Below are 22,107 nucleotides of genomic sequence, written 5' to 3'. Positions count from 1 at the left end.
CATGTCTTCTTCCATAAATTTTTAGCTATACATATATTACAAATATTTTTTTTTCATAAAGACACATATGTCATCAGCAGAAGATTGCGGTCGCGTGAGTTATAGTTGCCTGCACTAACTATAACGGGGGAATTTCATTGGTTTTTTATCAGTAAAATTTCCGCTAACTATAACATGTCTGAAACCTATGGTTTTTTCAGTAAATTTGCAAGGTTTTTTAAATGCTAATTCCTAACTATAAAGTGTGTGAAACCTATGGTTTTTTCAGTGAATTTGTACGGTTTTTTAAATGCTAAGTTACTTTACGCCATTCGTGGCGTGCACGCCCACTTAACGCAGTTCGTTCCGTGCGAGCACGGTGCGCTTCGCGCACCGTGCGCGCACAGTGAGCACGCGGTGCGCTTCGCGCACCCACTTTACGCAGTTCGTGCCGTACACGCAAGGTGGGCACGCAGTGCGCTACGCGCACCGCGTGCCCACGTTACGCACCGTGCGCACATGGAGGACATATTATGCGCTTCCTTGTGATAGGTAATCTGTTAAATTTAATTTGTAAGTGATGACAATAATATGCCATGCACAGAGAGTGTTTTTTTTTTTTATTAAAATTTTTAGCGTAAGCGCACCGTACACGTACGGTAAGCGTAATCGGCGAAATTTTCAAAAAATAAAATATACCGTTTTTGGCCTTGGGGGATCTTTGAGGACTCAACTAACATGGCTATGTGCATGGGCGCTGTCTAAACAGCCCCTTTATATGTTTTTTGCCTTTGTTTACAGCCCCCCCCTCAGAGTGCGAGAGAGAAAATGGCGGCCGCCGCTTCCTGGTTTCGACCGATTCGAATGTTTACTTCGATGTAACAGCCAATCAGAATCGCGCTCGCGCACGCCACCGTACGCGTACGGTAAGCTTACGGTAAGCGTACCGTAAGCTGGCTCAGATATATATATTGATTTAAAGGCTATTTTCTCAGAATCTACTGAACAGATTTACACCAAACCTACAAAAGGCACTTCCTTGACCTGAGGACTACCTCTCTGCCAAATTTCTAGTAATTCTGTTCAGCCGTTCGGGCTGTAGCCCTGTCTAAAGGTCCTATGGAAAAATGCATGGGAAAAACGCGTTTTGGGACCCCCTTTTATCTCAGCCCCCGCTTGACGAATCCCCCCGAGACTTTCAGGGTAGGAGCGGAGCGTAGCGCCCCACCTATTTTGAGAAATTCGCGAGGATTCGTCGACCGGCGCCAAAGTTATTCAAAATAGAATGTTGCGGATTTCCTATGGAAACAGGGTCCTAACTATAACTACCTACTGGCGACCGCCAGTAGGTAATATACACATACATATATATATACACATACATATATATACACACACACACCTATATATATATATATATATATATATATACACACACACACACACACATACACATATATATATATATATATAAACATACATATATCAATCAACATCCAGTTGCTCCTCAAAAACCAGGACTCAACATGCTCCGGTTTTAGTTCAGTAGTTTTAATGCTGCAACTGGTAACACATTTCAACCGCCCATGCGGCCTTTTTCGCAAACATATACATATATATATATACATACATACATATATACACAAATATATAATATTTATTTTTTTCAGGATACTTTCGTAAAGGTTATATAACAGAATGGCACTCCAAGTATATGTTGCGGTGTTTATTCAGCACTGCAGATCAAAACATGTGCAGCTTGAAGCTCGAAGCCGAAATGCGTCTGAATAAACACCACAACACTACTTGGGGTGCCATTCTGTGACTTAACCTTTACAGAGTATCTTGAATTAATACACGCCCGGGCCTTTGACGAAGCATTACCGACAGTTAGGCTACACGCACGCCATCTATACCCACCGATTGGATATAAACACACATTTTACGGAAAGACTAAGACATCTCCTAGTTCAATGCAAAGACTCTAAATTTGAAACATTCCTAATGCTATTTGTTTATGAATAGATTTCATCCAGACAGTCGCTGAATCTCACAGTTTATCCCTTTTCCTCAGACTAGTCTCCTGTGCATTAGCGTTATGTTGGTATTACAGGATTTTAATGGAGAATCGTTTACTTACCAAGGACGACACCAAGGCTGAACTAGAAACGCTGGGCACCTTATCCACAATGGCTTGTTTCATGTATCGTTCAATGGCTTGCAACATTGTCCCCTGGCAAGAGAAGGTAAGTAAAGGACACAATTTAGAGTCCTAACTACAGATTCTCTGTTATTTCCATTACAGCCCATGTATTCTCAGTCAATCAGGTGCAGATTTATGTATTGTTTTTGTACTAGTAGGTTATGACTTATGCAGGCATAGCAGTTCTAAACTTGCTGCCACTGGAATTATGCGGCAGGGTGAAGCAAATTATGTAGCAAGAAAAGCAACTTATTCAGCATTATGCAGCACATTTGGTGACATTATACCTTAATTATTTTGTCATTTTCACATGTTAACATTGTCTGGCAAAGGTTGATCCCGATTACTATTAGTTCAACACCTACATACATTGTTTGGAAAGCAAGGCAAATCCACAATCATGCAGAAACACCTCAGCCTCAGAATCACAAAATTCCAGTGGCCTTGGCTAAACTTGATGGAGATGGGCACTTACAGCTTAACAGTCTAACTAGTATTGAGGCCCATCATAGTACAGACTTGATAATAAACCAACTTTAAGATCTAGTACAAGATGTCTGGTCTGAGTCCGGTCATTTGGACACAATATCACGTGAGCTTCTTTTACAAAGGTTGCCTTATGTTGCCCTTGCTAACATAAATATGGACAGTTAAAAACGGTGGCACCAATTGTTCTGTGAAAAATACAGGTGTCTTGGTTGTATACATTTTGGACATTTCCTGCAGTTTTTGTATCTACTCTTCTCTTTTCAGGATGAAAGGGTGTGCAGAGAAGAACCTGCAAGGAGTGTCACTGACTACTTAAACACCGTTGTCTCTGGTGCGGTTTTACTGAAATGGTGGCTAACTAAGTTACAGGATGGGCTTAAAAGCGGGAAAATCCCCAATGAGCCTCTGGAGGGAATTTGCCCAGCCTGATTTACACCAGTCACCCAGTGGAGGCTCTCCTTTATCCCCTCTTACGTGTCAAGCATGTATGCACAAACACACAAAGGAAGACCAAGTAGGGGAGGATGCAGAGAACCTTGCATCATGACAGACACACAAGAAGTGTTTGGGGGGACAGGCTTTATGTATTTCAATTAACTAGCATTCAAAACAAACAACAAAATCCATTTAATTATTTTTACCGTTAAATGGAGCCACAATAATATATTCTTTTATGGAAGTTTCCACAATGTCTGTTTTTCTACCATAGATTCTACCATCTGCCCGCTTCCACCCCATCAGAAACTTGGATATATTGCAACATACAGTAATTAAACTTTCCTAATGTTTAAACGATTACAAGGAGCTCTTCCAGTAGTCAGTGAGCTTAGCACATTAAACTTTCCAGCATCTAACACCATATAAACACCTGAAAATAGCAATTCAAATCATGGGTCCAAGATGAAGAATGCCATTTGCCCTCATGAGGACCAATTGCTTAAATACTTCACCATACACATGGCATAGCAGAAAGGAACAAGCAGTGTGATCACAGCTGAAATGTAATCACCATTGTCTAGGTGTACTCAGTTGACGGGGAGAAACAGTCACATGGGGCTAAGGTTTCAGTACAAGCTTATGATAAAGCATAAGAAAGGGGCCCTCCCAGTCAGTTTGGAATAAAGAAGCATTAACCAGAGGCTCTTATGCTAGGTCAGCTCTAAAGGAGGTTCCACACCTAAAAGCTAACAAGCTTTGGCAAAGCCGATAAGTCTTGCCTATGGGAAGTATATTGGTTTTGTTGGAATGGAGTGGCATTATGTAGCATTGCTTTGTTTGACGTGTGGTGTCATTGTGTGGGGTACAGTGGCACTGTGAGGCGTGGAGTGACATTGTATGGTATGTGGAGTAGCACCTGAGTGGAGTGGCACTAAGTGGAGTGAATGTAATCCAATCCAATCCAAGCTTTATTCGACATTTAGTCATAAAAGCACATTAAAATTTATATAATTTTTACAATAAAAGTGTCGTACATAGTTTGTAAAATATGCCTGTTTGGCCAATGTATATGTAATCCAGTGGAGTGGAGAACAATCCTGTGGTGTGAAGTGGAGTGGCACTGATTGGAGTGGCATGTCTCAAATCACTTTAACGTCTCGTCAGGGGTAGTAATTGGAGTGACATACAGTGGCACTGAGTGGAGTGGCATTGTGTGGAGTGGAATGGCATGGATTGGAGTGGCATTGTGTGGCGTGGAATTGTGCGGTGTAGAAACCTACGTAGTTAAATGACGAGACTATGAACTGTCCAACTGACCAGTGGCTTGATCCAAGAATTAAGCAAACACAGGAGATGATGGACGGAGCGCTGAAACTTTTCAGACACTCACTTCCAGTCAATATTAGATCTGGGTTGAATCCATCATCATTCTTTTGCTCACTTCGCAACCCCAGTTCAGACCCAGCCATATGCAAATCAGTCTTGACCCTGTTCCTCATGGGAAAAGTCCAGCCCGAACTGCCAAGCTAGCTTGAATCCAGTGGCAAAGTGATCAAGTGCCCACGTCTGGACATACCCTGCCAACTTAGGCCAAACAAAGCAAACACAAGAAAATGATGGACAGAGCGCTGAAACTTTTCAGACACTCACCGCCCCAGTCACAGATCTGGGTTGAATCAATCATTGTTCTTCAGCTCACTACACCACCCCAGTTCAGACCCAGCCATATGCAAATCCGTCTTGGCCCTGTACCTCATGGGAACAGTCCAGTTCGAACTGCCAAGCCAGGTCTTTCCTGGGACTGGTTTCGGGGTAACATCCCTAATCAGCCAGGCTAGCTTGAATCCAGTGGCAAAGTGATCCAAGAATTGCCACATCCCCAAATGCCATTTTCAGCTCTGTATTCAAAGAGCTCATGCATACTGTTGCATCTCAGTAGTAGCATCCATCTCTATTAGCCCGGTCAGGTTATCGACCAACTCAACAGCTTTACAATCCAAAGAAATAGAAGTCTCTCAATATTAGCGTGGGGCAACCAGCAGGCCATAATTCTCACTGTGTGCTGTTAACTTGTGTGCTAATTATAGTTCCTCGCCCCACGCATTTGGAAAATGATCTTAAACAGGAACAAAATAAGGGGACTGAAAATCCAGCACATCTACTTTGAAAGCTCCTGTACAGCATAACATGCCGAGCTAATAAAGAGTGCTCTGTGAAATGAGGTAGATCCTAACTAAGTCAAACAAGATGCAGGACCTCTGAGATTGGTGTTAAGAGTTGTTCACAAAATGTCCCAAAGTACTCATGAGGTGAGCTGAATACACTTTACTCGTTTATGGTCTAAGAAAGCAAACAAGCTAAACAAATATAATTAGAAGAAAGATTTGTCACAATAAACAGCAATCATTGCACACTTTTCTTAAAAGGCAGCTTATCAATATCATGCCGCCATCACAGGCAAGCACATACTAATACTATCCATATCAGCCATGCACTTAGCACATTGCACAATATCACTGGAAAGAAATCCTGCCCTCGCATCTTTGCGGAAGTTAGCAAACAAATGAGCCATCTTAAATGAGTTCAGGTGCCCTAAGCCATAGCAGTCCTCACTCATTGATTTCAATCTGAAAAATAAATGCTTACAAGCGCTACAGCAGTGCTACCACTGTGGCATAAGTGTTAAACTTGAGATAATAGGATACACAGCATGTGTGATTCAGAATTACAGTACTGAGGGCAAAATGAAAGGTTACTTTAGCCTTTATGTCTGCACTCACTGCGAGACAAAATAAGGCACGGCTGCCACTGTCAAATTCCTATTCAGTGATTCAAGTCAGAGGAGAATGCCACTCTACTCTGGTTAAAGCCCAAATATAAACAACAATAATTCTCAAGAACTATTAAAGCAAAGCAACATATGCAACTTGAAAAACAGGTTTGTCTGTAGCCCCACTTTGAGCATCTGTCTCATGGTCATCATGGCCCTAAGCTGTAAACCAAGGTTACTGATTCACACAAAAAGTCTTAGATTTCCAGGCGTGGTTAAGATGGGGCACCTCTTGAAACTGACCCAATCGCGTTAAACAGGCAGTTAGCTACCCAGTGCGCGTCTATTGAACACATCACTGATTGGACATTGGTCATAGGCCCTAGTGCCTGTAAGGAAAACAGCCCCTTAGATTGCTGTTGGGGTATTAAAACATTAATTACCCGAGTTCTATGAGTTACTCAGATTGCAGTTGAGGGATTAAAATCAGGGTTTAATTAGTAACTCAGGACTCTGAGACGCAGTGCCACAGCACATATGGTAGCTCTGTCCCTGCTTAAAACATACCCTGTGCGAAGTGTTGTGGACGTTGAAAGGCAAAACTGTCCATTGTAGATTGTGGTTTGTCTGCCAACTCTTTATACTGGTTGTCTACCACTCGTCATACAACACACTGCCGGTTTAACTTCAAACCTGTCTTTACTAACAACGCATGCAAAACCACTCTGTTCAGACGTGCTCCCACCTACTAAAACCAAGTGTCCCATTGCACACCGTACGCTTGAACATCGCTGCCTAGTTGTTTGTGTATGAGATAACATAACTGTCAAGATAGTGCCCAGACCATTTGAGGTTGCAAACTCAAAATTGCTGTGCACAGTTGTCCGCGTACTTGCCTCCAAAGATGACAGTCCATCAAGGATTACTATATGATGGTTCCCCGTGCATTGCCGTTGTCTCAAACTCAAATTAAAAGGCACAGACTGTTCTGGGTCTTTGACCTGTGACCTACTAAAGTAATTGGTCCTTCTTTGAAGGAGGGGGTCACATCGTTATGGCATTTTGCCAAGAGGCAACTGGGACCAAAGAAACAGCAGCCAGGGTGCCTGCACGGTTGGAGCCCTTGACCTGATCTAGAGAGTACCAAGGACTACAACTTCCTGTGAAGGGCACCGCAGCCAGGAAGCAGAACTGACTGATGTGAATGCCTGGGCATTCAGCATTCTAGTTAAGTCTGGCACCAGACTTACTCCAGCCACAAAGTAAGTTTTCAATGCTTTTATTATGCCCGCTGGATAAGCATGTAGATTAGCTTCCTAGCTTCTTAAGTAACTGAACTTGCATAACTTGAAAACCCCAAACTTCCTTATTAGAATGGCCCTACGTCATAATGGTGCACATGCACATCATTACATTCTCCCCCCTCCTCCCCTTTTGATGAAGAAAAAGAAAAGATAAAAAAAAAAAAAAAAAAAGTATATATATATATATATTTAGCAATTTTCAATTAAACGCAAGGGTTTCTTTGGAATTCTTTCAGACTTCCTGTTTAATTGTTTCTCTTTTTGAGTAGTGTTTGTTCAAGTTTCCATGCTCAGCAAGGTTAACTCTTTAGAAAAATGTCTTATTTCTTGTTATAATCTTGCTTTCATTTTCTGCTGTTCCACAGACTTTTGTTATTTCCAAAGGCATTGGATGGAATCTACTTTGAGATTTCTTTATTTGCTGCTGGCGAACAAGTACTAGATCACCTACTTGATACTCTTTATTTTGACATCTTCCTCTGCTCGCTGCATAATATTTAATTTTTTCCTTTGCCTCTTTGTCTCTATTTAATATTTCATTATGAATCCTAGGTGGATTCGCTGGCAGGTGATGCAAATGAGTATGTCGTGACTGTCCAAACATTAATTCTGATGGACACTTTCCAGTTGATGAATGAGGAGTATTTCTATAATCTCTTAGCACTTGATATAATGCTTGATTTATTGAACTTGTGTTAATTTTGCTCTTTGTACGGCCTTTTTGATGATGGCCATTAACATTTCCACCATTCCATTAGCTGGAGGCCACATGGGAGTTACTTTCCGATGCACAATTCCTAAATGATTCAAGAATCTCTGAAATTCATTTCCATTAAACGGAGGACCATTATAATTTTTCAGTATACTGGGTATTCCCCATGCTGGGAAAATGCAATTTAAAACTGGGAGTACTGCTGTTGTTGACGTTGAAGATACTGTTTTAACAATAGGGAAGTTCGAATATTCATCTATTATGGCTAACAGATAATGTCCTGAACCTAAAGGTCCATAAAAATCTGCTGCCACATTAACCCACACAGCATCTGGTAGTTCTTACATATTAAGCTCTTCTGTTCCTCTTTCCCTTGAGGTGACTGAATCCCTTCTTCTACTTGTTGATCTAGCTTTGGGAGCCACAATTTTTCTCTTAAAAGATTTTTAGTAGCAGATATACCTCTAGGACTCTCATGAGCTAAATCAATAACTAGTCGTTGCAGACAAACTGGAATGATTCTTACTTCCTCTAAGTAATATTCCTGAAGAAGCTACTGACAGTGCCGACTGAATGTTTTTAAAAGCCAAAATGTCACCTCTCTTCACACTAGATTTGAAACGACTTGCACCATTTATTAATCTCCAATTATTTTCATGTTATAATTCTAATTACTTCCTGAATAGTATCATCTGCACATGTGGCTTCAATCAATTCTTTTTCTGTAATGACTCCAGGTATTGCCGATTTAATTAAAAAAACAGATATATTCCTCTGCTTTTAACTGTTGACTTGTTTGTGAATTAAAAGGATGTCTGGACAAGTAATCTGCTGGGTTATATTCTTTTCCAGGTTTATGAATAAATCTAAAATCGTAATCCATTAGTCTCCTTCCCCATCTTTCTATTCTTGGTGACATCTTTGTTTTTGGATTCCCAAAAATGGAGGTGAGAGCTTGATGATCTGTTATAATCACAAAAGGTTTGCCATATATGAAATTGTGATAATATTCACATGCCCAGACAACCGCCAAACTTTTTTTTCAGGCTGAAGAATATTTTTGTTCAATCTCAGACAGGCTTTTACTAGCATGTGCACTATATACCTCGGAGTCTCTCTCCCAGGCTTATGCTGTACCAATATTGCACCTAGCCCTACGGGACTAGCATCTACCACCAATTCCGTACATAAGTTTGGATCAAAATGGTTGCTGCCATGGTTATTTGTGACTTTATTTCCTTGAACGCCTGTTCACAATCAACATTCCACTCAAATTTCTGACCACATTTCTTGAGATTGAGAGTTAAACCAGCTTTGGCAAGTTGTTGACATACACCACCTAGGGCTTGATCATGTTCTTCCTGATTTTTACCAAAAACTAAGATATCATCACTATAGTTCATATTGTTTTGTATCAGTCTTATGACGTTGTTTATGATTTCTTGAAAGATTTCATCAACAGAACATATTCCAAAATTTAAACGTTTGTATCTGAATAGTCGCAAGTGTGTAGAAAATGTTGTACTATATTTTGACTGTCAATTTCCAACTGATAATACCCCTTACATAAGTCAAGTTTTGAAAAACAACAGCACCATTGATTTTACTGTTCATATCGTTCAAATGAGGGCCTGGATATCGCTCTCTTTCAATGGCAGTGTTCAGAATTCTCATATCTACACATATCCTAATATCATCAGTGTCCTTTTTTTGGGACAATTACAATGGGAGATACCCACGGTGTTGGGCCTGTTGCTTCTTCAATTATATCCTTCTTCAGAAGTGCTTTAATTTCTTTCTCAACTTTTGCTTGCATATGAACTGGAACTCTTCTGCGAGTTTGCGCTATAGGCTTTACTGCTTCATGTATGTGTAAGGTGATTGTTCTATCTTTTAATTTTCCTAAACCATCAAATAATTTTGGATACTTTCGCAGAATAGGATTATCAATTGTTAAATTACAGGTCACTGCTAGCAGCCCCATAAACTGAGCAGTTATATTGCTTAATAAGCATGGTCCTGGATCTTCCCCTTGTAAAACATGTATTTCTTCTTTGCTACCTATATCTTGATGCTTTAAAACTTCCTCAAACTTTCCTAGACAGGTAACAGGATGCTTAGCTCCAATGAAAAACACTTACAGTCGATGGTTTAAGAAGAGGTTGTTCGGTCATTTTTGCATACTCAGATACACACATTACACTGCATGTTGCTCCACTGTCAAGGACAAAAGGTACCTTTTGAGAACCTACTAATAAATCAACTAAAGTTGTTTTTTTGTTATATTCTTTTCTTATCTCCTTGAGCTGTTGAACTTCTTTTACTTCTTGCATCACATACAATTTTTCACTATGTTCAAATTCTTCTTCAGACTCCCCTTCTCTTTCAATTCCTTCCATTCCTCTTATATGCTTTATATTTTCATTTCGTCTTTTTCCATCTATACCAAACTGCTAATTTCCACTTTCATCATTATCATCAAAAACTTTATTACGATCACCAGGATCCTAAAAAGTACACAGCACAAGTAAAAAAAAGCAGGGATGTAAACATTTAATAAGGAATATGTTAAAAACAATGTCATTAAGTAGATGTGCAAAGAGCAAAATGCAGCAGTTCCTAGAAGAATAAAGTGCTTCATGCAAGTAGATTCCCATGCCTGATCCACAGTGCGTACCAGAATCTTGAAAGGCCAAAGACCATTGATCTACAGGTATCAATGCACAATGTTCTCATTACCTCAAGATAATGACCCGGACCAACAAGTCTACACAATGGAAAAATCAATTTTTTCCTCATGGATAAATAATGGGGGCAGAAGAAAAGTAAATGGACAATTGAGACTGGGCAGGCTTTGCATGCAGGGCACAAGACATCAGAGGAAGCACTAGAACGCCACTTAAAGCAAAATAGTCTGGTTGGCAGAGTCTTATAGCGGAACTGTAAAAAAAGTTTACGTGCCATCGTTGGAATGATTTCATCTATAGTTGACTCAAACAGTGGGACGGATTTAAAAAGCAAAAAGTATTTTGTCAAACTGTTCGCTGGTTCTGCCAAAGCCATTGCCAATGTCTTTTCCCAATACATTTCTTTCAGCTTCAGCCTTGAGATTTGCACCATACTTTCCGGATTAGTCCATAAGGTCTCCATCGCCAGCCTCCCCAATAATTCACGTAAGGAGATAAACCACCTAATTGATGTTGCCTTGGAGAGTGTCAGGAGATCCTTCAGAGTCTCTCTGTAAGTTTCCAGCTCTTCCACTGTCCATAGCCTAAACCAGAACATTAGCAATTTACAATTCAACATATGTTGCAGCTGCCTATGGGCAAGGTCCCGGTACAGAGGTTTCAGAGGGGAGCTAGCAGGAAGATCGACCAGCGATCTTAGGAAGCGGTTTTCAACAATTGTAAGGGGGGGATTGATTGCCCGTGCCCCATAGCTCAGTGCCATAAAGTACTCCTCCCAAAACCTTGGTGGTATAAATTTCGAGGGCTGGGGCAATTTGAAGGGATACCGTCTTCCTATGTATTTTGAGGATATCGGCACATTGGTAGATTAATTGTAACTTTGCGTTTTTCCATATATGCCCTCCAGTCAATCGATGGAGTCAAGTGGATGCCCAAGAAATCAAAGATTTCTACTTGCTCCAACTTTGCGCTACCAGCCCACACATCTAGTTAATTTATTTTTCCCTCTGTTAAAAATCATATACTTAGTATTTGTCTCATTTAAAATCAGGACCCTGTCATCACAAAACCTTATAAAATCGTTCAGGAGTTGTTGGAGGCCCTACGGCGATTTAGATATTAGAAGTGTGTCGTCTGCAAACAACAGTGCAGGGACTCTTCTTACACTAATTTTAGGGGCATCACAGCCGTCCCCATCTACGTAGTCAACAACTCCATTGATAGAAAGAGTAAAAAGGGTTTGCGCCAGCACACAACCCTGCCTCAATCCACGTTGGATAGTGAAAGTTTCTGTTACTTGGCTGTTTGCGCCCCATCTGACCTGTGCTGTGTTGGATTAATGAAGTCTAATTAAAATGTTTAAAAGACTGGCAGGGATGCCCATCTCTTAAAATCCTACAAAGCCTAGCCCGGGAGACTAGATCAAATGCAGTAAGCAAATCGACAAAGGCCACATATAGTTTGCCCCCCCTTAACGACTACTTCCTTTCAGTAAATGCAGATAAGACGGAAGGCCTGATCCAGGGTACTGACTTTCGAACTAAACCCTGCCTGGAAGTCACTCAGGATTTGGGACTCCATCATCCATTCCTGTAACCTTCCTAAGACCTGTTTTCCACTTTCTTTTTTTGTCCAATAATCCCTTTTTTCCTTCTTGAACCTATACACACTAGCAAAATGGTTATATCTTCCGCATTCTTTACATTGCTGGGCAAAATTTCTGATGAGGAAATTGAAAACCGCATCTAAAACACAATTTCCGTTCCTTATAGTGCGTCTCTATTTGTTTTGCACTGTTCACTCTTTCTGACATTTGTCTCACTTGCTCTAAAGTTTTTATTCTTCCTTCCTCCATGTTCCGGTCATGTTTTTCGTCTGGCAACTCTGTTCTTGCCATACGTAAAATTTCTTGCAAATCATGTTTTCTCTAAAAGCTTTTTCTGAACTTCTTGGAACTACAACCGTGTATTACTCTTAGCCTTATTGCTTCTTCATTATTGAATTTGTCAAATTCACAAAATGCTACCAATTTTTAAAGTCTTGTAACAAAATCATCCATTGTTTCATCTTCTTTTTGACACGCTATATTGAAATGATATCTCTCAAAGTCTAAATTTCTATGAGGGTCAAATTTATCATTTAAACATTTTATGAGCCCTTTATATGGGTTCTGTTCTTGTTCTGGAAATGTAATTATTAAATCCTCTACTTCTTCTCCAACAAGATTAAGGAGCAGATCTTTTGCTTGTTCGTCTGTATGATTTTTGCACGTTGCATTTAAAAAATGCTCAAATCTTCTTCTCCACTTTCCCCCACCTTTGAGTAACATTTTGTTGTGCCGAAAGATCAAAAGGCAGTGGTCTCCTAAAGACAGTACTTGAAATTTTCCCTGTATCATTTTCCTCATCATCTATGTCAGAATTCATATTTACTGTTAATTCTCTTTGTGTTATCATGACAGTTATTACTTTATTATGCTCTCATTAATAAGTGTCTTTATAATTGTTGTACTAAAATTTGAGATGAAGACAGAGCTGTGTGGATCAGCGATGAAAATCTAGTTGTGTGTTCCATTGTTGTTTAGCATTCTTTTTACTTGTATTCAGACACACATGAAATGAAGAAATGAAGGAAAGCAGTGTGTATTTGCGAAGAAAAATTATCTTTATGTATCAGCATTCAATAACAATTCCAAACGATTGCAAGGAATGACTTAATTTCGTTATTTTGATGTAGCTGTGCACATAAGCGTAGACGCAGCACTCCGTAATTGTAGAAACGGATCGCAACGTCTTTAATGCCGGACCCTAAAATGGCCGACCTGTGACATGCGCTGCGTTGCTCATGCACATAGACAGTTACCTGAAATCCATCCGTAAAGAAATTCCCCCCCCCCCCCAAAATGTATGATATGCGCATGTGCGCTTGCTTTCACCCTTGCTCTCTTGAGAAAACATGCACTCGGTTCACAGAACGCGAATACACCGCAGAGCAAAACGCAGTGCCACGCTCACAATGGGCACTTTAAACTGGACTTCAGACAGCCTGTGGTGTGATGCGACACAGGAGAAACCAGTCTCAGGCAGTGTTTCAACGGAGAGGCAGCTTCAAACGGCGCGATGACCACTCTCATTGAATCAAGGCTTGCAGACTGCCTTAAACGGCGCGATGATTGTCCTCAATGAATTAAGGCTCGTAGATTCTTCTTGCTGCTCATCGCCAGTACAATGACTTACTCCAGCCACAAAGTAAGTTTGTAATGCTTTTATTACACCAGCTGGAAAAGCATGAGATTAGGTTCCTAGCTTCTTAAGTAATGTAATCTTGCATAACTTGAAAACCCCTAACCTTCCTTATTAGCATGCCCCTACATCATTATGGTGCACATGCACATCATTACAGAACCCTTGACCTGATCACAGAGACTACCAAGGACTACAACTTCCTGTGAAGGGCACCGCAGCCACAAAGCAAAACTGACTGAAGTGAATGCCTGGGCATTCAGCATTCTGGTTAAGTCTGGCACCATTGAAATCTAGGTAAGGGAGCCAGCGCAGAGGTAGGCAGTTTTTGAACAGCTGTATTCAGGGAATGCTAAATTGGGGCCTGATCTGCGAGAATGTGCATTTTACATCAGGAGGGGGCTAGATGGCGAGGGAGCGACATACATCGTAAGGTTTGTGGATAACGGAGATGGAGCCAATGTGGCGGCAGTGAAAGAAATAATACCTTCCAGACGGATTTGCCTTTGCTGCTCGCGCTGTGATTCAGGTAGAAATTGTACCCGAATCACAGCGCGAGCAGCGAATGGACACTAATTAAGTTGAATAAATCTGTACTTGGTCCATGCGCCACAAAAAGATATGTTAGTGACATGTGGGAAGAGCTGCTGAATTAGAAGGCAGCAAAGAAGAGTGATAGAGATGCCAACGAACGGTAGGTAATGGTGGAATAAAAGCACCCTTTTAGACTTTAATCGTTTTTTTTTTTTAAAGACAACGCCGAATGACAATGCAGGCACACTGCCCGCAGTCTCGACCTAAAAAGGGTAATGGGCCACCTTCAGTCAAAACACAATGGCTTATAATAAATTCATGTGTTAAGTTCCACCATCCTCAGTCTAGATGTTATCTCACTTCATAACGTGGACTCCACAAATTCCAGGAATGGCACTGGTTTAAAGATGAAATTCATGACCCCAATATTTTCTGCCAGAGTCCAAGAAAAAGAAGAAATAGATTATCCAACTGCGTCTTTCAAACTTCTTCGGCAACATCCTCCTGGTCATATTTTGTTTCTGTTACACCGAAGAGAGCTTACAAATTTGTAGTCCAAAATGTGCCATTGCAAGGAAGAGTTTCTCGGAACTACAGTCCACTGTGGTCCATAATCTGCATCCACCTATCCAGGCTACACACAGAGCAGCTCCTCTGCTAATTTACTATCTTAACACCAGCTCCCTGGTTAAACATCAGTTGGAGATTTTTTTACTCCCGATTACTGATAAACCAGATGTCCTGCTACTGACTGAAACCTGGCTCACTGATGAATCCGCTCCGGATATACTTGCAGCACTTCCCCCTGACTATTACATCATGTCGGCTAATAGATGTCCGGGCAAGTCAGGTGGTGGTGTGGCGGCCGTTATTCACGCTGATCTCAGGTTTTGCTCCTTGACATGCCTCTTACCGATACTGATAATATTGTGATTAAATTAGAGTCAGTTAACGACTCCTTGGTCTGTGTCTTATTATATAGACCACCTAAACCGATGCCTCTCTTCCCGCTGGCCCTTAGCTAACAGATAGCCAAATTAGTGACGGAGCATGCTAGGGTCCTTCTGGCAGGAGATTTTAAATACTGGTATGATGACCCTAAAGAAGGGCCTCAATCTGCAGAAACGTCTGATCTACTCAGAAATTTAAATGTCTCCTAGCTCGTTTCCTCCCCAACCCACTCTAAGGGTCGGATCTTGGATCAAATATGGGTTACTGGTGTGAATCTCTCTATCCCTACGGTGTTACCTTGTATCTGGTCCGACCACCATATAGTAACATTTCTACTCACAAGATCTGTCCCTCCGAAAATTAAGGTGCTGGAAGGAGGCTTCGCTAGAAGATGGAATCTTATTAATAAAGAAGATTTCCTCAACACACTAGCCGACACCACTCCAGCACTAGACCTTGATGTTAATACTCTGGAAAACAAGGTATCCAAATGGCTCCTAGACGCCAGTAACAAATACGCTCCACTTAAAAGGGTAAAACTAGTACGTCGGGCAGAGGCAAACAGATGGTTCTCAGATGACCTTAAGGCACAGAAACTGGCCGTATGTCAACTGGAGAGACAATGGCGTCAGCAATACTCTCCAGAAAAAAAGATTACAGTATACCTCTGCTCAGAAAGAGTATAAAAAAAATATTCTGACTGCCAAAACGGCATTTTTCTCTGACCGTATTCTGAATTCTAATCATAACTCCAAAGTAATCTTCTCGATAATAGATGAACTTTCCAACCCTGAGCGTACTTTACAAAAGGCTGCTCCCTCACAGGAATTATGCGACTCTTTGAATGATTACTTCATTGACAAGATCGCTCCAATTAAAACTAGTGTCCCGTCCCACCCCTCGGCTGGCTTCTCCTGGCCATCACTGCAACAACAGCATCCTCAGCGGCTTCCCTATTATCAGTGAACAGGCCTTCCAATCTCTTTTAGTGGAAATTAAATCTGGCGCTCCCTCGAACTGTTGCCCTCCTCGCATTCTTAAAGAGTGCCTCGCTATTCATCCTGGTCCGGCCCTTGCACTACTGAATACACATCAGGTACAGTCCCCTTAGGTTTTAAAAAAGCAACAGTAGTCCCTCTCCTGAAAAAGTTGGGAGCTGATCCCGCACTTCTTGCCAACTACCGTCCCATATCTCTACTACCCTTTCTAGCCAAAGTCTTGGAGGGCTATATAGCTAAAGGTCTATCCTACTTTCTGGAGTGGTCTAAATATCTGGACTCCCATCAGGCCGGCTTCCGTCCCGCACACTCTACCGAAGCCGTGATCCTGTCAGCTATGGACAGCCTACGCAAGTTTGCTGACAAAGGTTGTCCCCGAGCCTTGGTCTTGTTGGACCGGTCCGCGGCTTTCGACACGGTCGACCGTGTAAGGAGGGCCCGAGTTCTAGGAACCGCGGCACGCTGGATCTCCTCTTTTCTGGAGGATCGCATTCAAGCGGTGCGCCTGGGCCAGTTCTCATCTAACCCACACATTACCACCTGCGGGGTGCCTCAGGGCTCGGCCCTTTCTCCTCATTTATTTAACATCTACATGGCTCCTCTGATTAAATCACTCAAAGAAAGAAACGTGCTGGTCCTTAACTATGCTGATGATCTGCAGCTCCTCCTTAGGGTTGATAGTTCCAATAACTCCATCATGGAATTCCAGTATACTATGTTATTTATTCAAACCTGGATAGATCTTAACCATCTCAAATTGAATCCAGAAAAAACGGAAATAGTTCTTACTGGCGACAGCCTTAAGCACTGGGGCCCTCACTATTGGCCTCCTGCACTTGGTCCGCCTCCCACCCCTTCTAGCTCAGCTAAGACGCTAGGGGTACTCCTGGATAGTGAGTTATCTCTGAAAACCCAGGTTGGAGCTGTGGTGTCCAAGTGTTTTTACCAACTGCATAAAATAAGGAAAATTCACAGTTTTCTTACCCACGGTGCCTTGATCCAAGCCATGATTTTCACTGTACTATCTCATCTAGACTACTCTAACTCGGTCTACTTAGGAATGCCCCAATATCTGCTTAGGCGACTTCAGCTGGTCCAAAACCAGGCAGCTTGACTGATTTACCATCAACCTAAATGGCAACCTGCTTCCCCATTGATGAGGAAACTACACTGGCTTCCTGTATCGCAGTGATGTGTGTTTAAGACCGGCTGCCTTATTTTTAAGGCCTTGCATGGTACCAGCCCGGAGTTAATCAATAATCTTATACTCAGGTACTCTCCTACACGTTATCTAAGGTCCGTCCACCTTTCTCTTCTCACTATTCCGAACTTCAAGAGAGTACGCCTTGGAGGTCGCAGATTTGCCACTCTTGCCCCCAAACTGTGGAACTCCTTCCCTCTCGAAATTCGATCTTGTACTGACCTACTCATGTTTAGGAAACTCCTGAAAACCTGGCTGTTTACTCAGGGTTAGCTTTTTGCCTCTCTGTCAATCTGGTCTCTAGCGCCATGAAGCCAATCAGCGTACGTGCGCTTCATAAATTCTCACTAACATTAACATTCCAGAAAAATACGCAGAGCTGGCTACAATGTCTGGCAGGAGGAACTAGGTTACACTGAGTGTAGGAAGCTGGCTCTATATATACTTTACCAGAGTAAGGTATAGTGTGCACAGAGTCCAGTGGATCCCCAAAGGCATAGCAGAGGCTAAAGTAGATAATACCTTACTCTTATATGGGAGTGTGGTTGAGCAGTCAAGCTTATCAGAGGGTAGAGTTACACATTTGCTGTACACACTTAGGCAAGAAATGATGTCACACACTTAAAGACTGAATCCAGACCAAAAAAGTTTATATTTTGTGGTTTTATTTTTAGCACCAAGATTTACTTAGTAGCAGGTAAGTTGTATTTTTCATTCAATTTTACTTTTCGAAAGAAAGTGAGCACTGGTTTTGTAGGCACATTCAGATTACTTTTGCAGTTGAGAAAACGGTTTGTAAGTTGTCCAAAAACACTTTCAATTATTTTCAGATTATTTTGTAATTACTTTTCTAGTTTGGCATGAAACAAACTCCTAACACAATTTAAGCAACACAGGACATCAGTTAACAGGTTAACTTTTTTAAAGGCACGAAGTAACTTTTGTTGCAGTACAAGACAGTTAAACACTTTTTCAGAAAAACCCCACCATACAATCCTATAAAGAAAAAAGTGTTAAGTTTACAGGTAAGTAAACTGTGTTGGATATGGAGCTTTGGGGGGTTGAACCAAGGTTCAGGTTGGCACTACAGGGGCACCACCTGCAGCACTAGGGCGGCCGGGTGCAAAGTGCAGGGCACCAATGTTATCCAATGGGGCACCTAGGTTGAGGGCTGCTCACGAGCAGGCCACTCAGTCTTAGGAGCGCAAGCTTCTGGGGTTAAGGTGAAGGCTAAGGGGGTCCCAAGTTAGCACCAAAACTACACCACCATCGGTGCAGGGGCAGCCAGGTGCTGGGTGCTTAGGAGGGGTCAGGAGCCCATTGCAATCCTATGGAGGCTGCCGGTTTTGGATTTCGGTTGCAGGCTCGGTGCAGGAAGTCTCCCGGGAGGAACCAACAGATGGGCAGGTAAATAGAGATGTCCCTCGATGTCAGGACACTTCGGAATCGGGTCACCAGGACACAGGGCCGGAAACTGAAGGGGTGCCTTTTGATGTTAGGAAACGGTTTACTGGAGGGGGGTCATCGTGAAGAAGCTGCACGCATCTACACAGAACCTTTGAGGCGACACTCCTCGATGGTCTGGAGGTCAGAACTGCTGGGGGACCACCTCAGGATGGATGGACCTTCGGGACACGGATCGTGGATGATGGGTGCAGAGAAAAGTCCTGGAGCACGGTTTCTTGGTCCCGCAGGGGTTGGATCTTCTTTTGTGGACAGGGCCGCTATCCTTGGTAGTCTCAAGTCTTTGTTGAAGTGGTGGTTCAGTCCTTACCAAGTCTGGAGGTCGTTGATCCTTTTAGAAGCGGTTTTCTTTGGAGCTGTAGGCAGACTGGTAGGGCTGTGGCCAAGTTAGTTGGGCTTCGACGTCTTCAGGATTCCAATCTTCCTAGGTCAGCGAGAACTGCTTTCTGGGTTCAGGTCTGCCCCAAAATACTGTATTTGGGGGGCATTTTAGAGATCTCAAGTTCAGTAGCCAATGGGCTACTGGCTACTGCCCTTAGGGTGACTACACCCTTGGTGTGCTCACCCCAACTTGGGGGAGTGGGTACAATCCTTAACCCCGATTGGAGAGTGCGTGCCATCTGCAATATGGCAGGCACTGAAGAGTGGGCTTCACCTCCTCTCCCCCACCTGAGGGGTGGGATTGGCAGAAGTGGGCACACCTTCTGGGCTGCTCTAGTTTTTTTCCCCCCTGTCTTCCTGCCAAAAAAGGGGTGAGACAGGAAGGGGGCCTGCTCCTGATAGCAGGAGAGGCTGAAGGTCGCTTTGCAAAGGCAGCAAGGCCTTTGAAGCTCCCCTGCCACAGACGGCTCTTCCTGCCCTGGGGGAGGTAAGAACACCTCTGCCCAGGAAAGGTTTTGTTCCTGGGCCCACGGAGCATAGGCTCCCGCCCCAGGGGTCCAGAATCTTGTCTTGTGGGGGCAGGCTGGTGGTCACCACTCAGGAACACACCAGAGGCTGGTTTGGTAACAGGGTTCCCTCTTGAAGGGATCTCAGAGTGCAGGGAATAACAAATCTGACTCTGGAGTCAATTCAGGTTTATTATTCTGTGACATTCGATACCAAACAACCCAGGATTCAGTAAAGCCAATATGGTGGTGGGAAACTTGTAATGACCAGTTTTCCAGATCATATTCTCAGTATGGCTTTACTGGGCATTTCAAATATCTAAGAATGGCCATTGATGTTATTGGGACCTATCTCCCCATGCAGCTAGGTCCTCACAAGAGGAATAGTGTACCATGACTTAAGGGAGACTTAACTAGGCCTCATGCAGAGCTGGGCAGGCATTGTACACAGGGATGTGTGCCATGTCACCTCTTCACTTTTAGCTGCACCAAAACACGCAGGCTGAAATGGCAGTTGTGCATGATTGTAGTGAGTGATCAATCAATCAGGGAGTTTGAAGAGCGCTACTCACCCGTGAGGGTCTCACGGCTTGAGGGTGGGGGGGGGGGGGGGGGGGGGGGGGAAGGGGGGGGGAAGAATAGCAGCTACGGTCAGTCGAAGAGCCAGATCTTTAGGGTCTTCCTGAACATGTGCAGGGTGGGGGCAAGTCTGATGTCGATCGGGAGCTCATTCCAGGTCTTGGCCGCGATGTAGGAGAAGGATCTTTCACCGGTTCTTGTTCTGCAGATGCGCAGGGTTCGGCAAGGGCACGGTCGGCTGATCGGAGGTTCCTCTTGGGTACGTGGAAGGAGATTCTATTGTTCAGATGTTGGGGTCTGGTGTTGTGGAGGCATTTGTAGTCGTTGGTGAGTATCTTGTAAGTTACTCTCTTCTCGACGGGCAGCCAGTGGAGATTTTGCATGTGTTGGGTGAGGTGTTTGTGTCGAGGGATGCCGAGGACTAGTCTGGCTGCGGTGTTCTGTATGGTCTGCAGTTTGCGGACCAGAGACTTTTTGATCCTGGCGTAGAGGGCGTTTCCGTAGTCCAGTCTGCTGGTTACGAGTGTGTGGGTGACCGTCTTCCTTCATTCGGGGGGGATCCATTTGAAGGTCTTCTAGAGGATGCGGAGGGTGTTAAAGCAGGTGGAGGTGACGGCGTTGGCCTGTTGGGTCATGGAGAGGGAGGAGTCGGGTACGATGCGGAGGTTTCGGGCGTGGTCCGTGGAGGTTCGGGGGTTGCTGAGGGAGGTGGGCCACCAGGTGTTGTCCCATGCAGAGGGGGAGGGTCCAAGGACGAGGACCGCTGTCTTTTACAAGTTGAGCTTCAGGCAGCTGTTGCTCATCCAGGGTGTGGCATCCTTCATTCCTTCCAGGACGTTGTCTGGTGGTGATGGGGTCCTTGGTGAGGGAGAGGATGAGCTGGGGGTCATCGGCGTAGGATACTATGCTGAGTCAGTGCTGTCTGACGATGGAGGCCACATAGATGTTGAAGAGCGTGGGGCTGAGCGATGATCCTTGGGGTACTTCGCAGTTGATCTCTGGTGTGTTCAGAGAGGAAGGGCCGGAGTCTGATTATTTGGGTTCTGCCGGTGAGGAAGGAGTGGAGCCAGTCGAAGGAGGTTCCCTGTATGCTGGGGTCATGGAGTCCGACGGTGAATGTGTAGCGGGAGACCGTGTCGAAGGCTGCAGAGAGCTCGCGGAGGATCAGGGCTGTGGTGTGTCCTTGGTCAGGGAGGATGCGGATGTCGTCTGTGGCGGCGAGTAGAGCGGTCTCAGTCTTATGGTTACCGCGGAATCCGGATTGGGGGGTGGGTCGAGGATGGAGTTTTCTTCAATGAATTTCGTTATTTGGGCGTGGACGGTCTTCTCTGTGACTTTGGCCGCAAAGGGGAGGAGAGATATGGGTCAGTAGTTCTTGAGGTCCTTAGGATCTGCTCAGGGTTTCTTGAGTATGGGTCTGACTTCTGCACATTTTCAGTCATAGGGAAAGATGCCGGTTTCGAAGGTGGCGTTGATGGTGCGTCTTCGTTCCGGTGCGATGGCAGCTCTGTGGAAGATGTGCAGGTGTGGGGGCTCCTGAGGGAATGCCTTTCATGGTCGATGCGCTGTCTTCAGTTGTGACTGGGGTCCAGGAGGAGATGTTGGTCTGGTTGGAGTTGCTGGAGGAGGCAGTGGTTTCGGAGTCATGTGTCTCGTCATTGAAATGGTC

The 22,107-nt window shown here is 43.6% G+C and overlaps 1 protein-coding gene across 2 annotated transcripts in view; it reads right to left on the bottom strand.

Moving 5' to 3' along the window:
• Positions 1-22,107, bottom strand: part of COPG2 (coat protein complex I subunit gamma 2) — a 341,223-nt gene that overhangs the window by 247,005 nt on the left and 72,111 nt on the right. For both annotated transcript variants that reach the window (XM_085653601.1, XM_085653602.1), the window contains exon 7: positions 2,120-2,212. In XM_085653601.1, coding sequence (XP_085509727.1) covers positions 2,120-2,212 — 93 coding nt within the window. The remainder of the gene's footprint in view (positions 1-2,119; positions 2,213-22,107) is intronic.

This window comes from Triturus cristatus, chromosome 4_1 (genome assembly GCF_964204655.1).
Source record: "Triturus cristatus chromosome 4_1, aTriCri1.1, whole genome shotgun sequence".
Classification (NCBI taxonomy): domain Eukaryota; kingdom Metazoa; phylum Chordata; class Amphibia; order Caudata; family Salamandridae; genus Triturus; species Triturus cristatus.
This window is presented reverse-complemented; position numbering and strand designations above follow the sequence as displayed.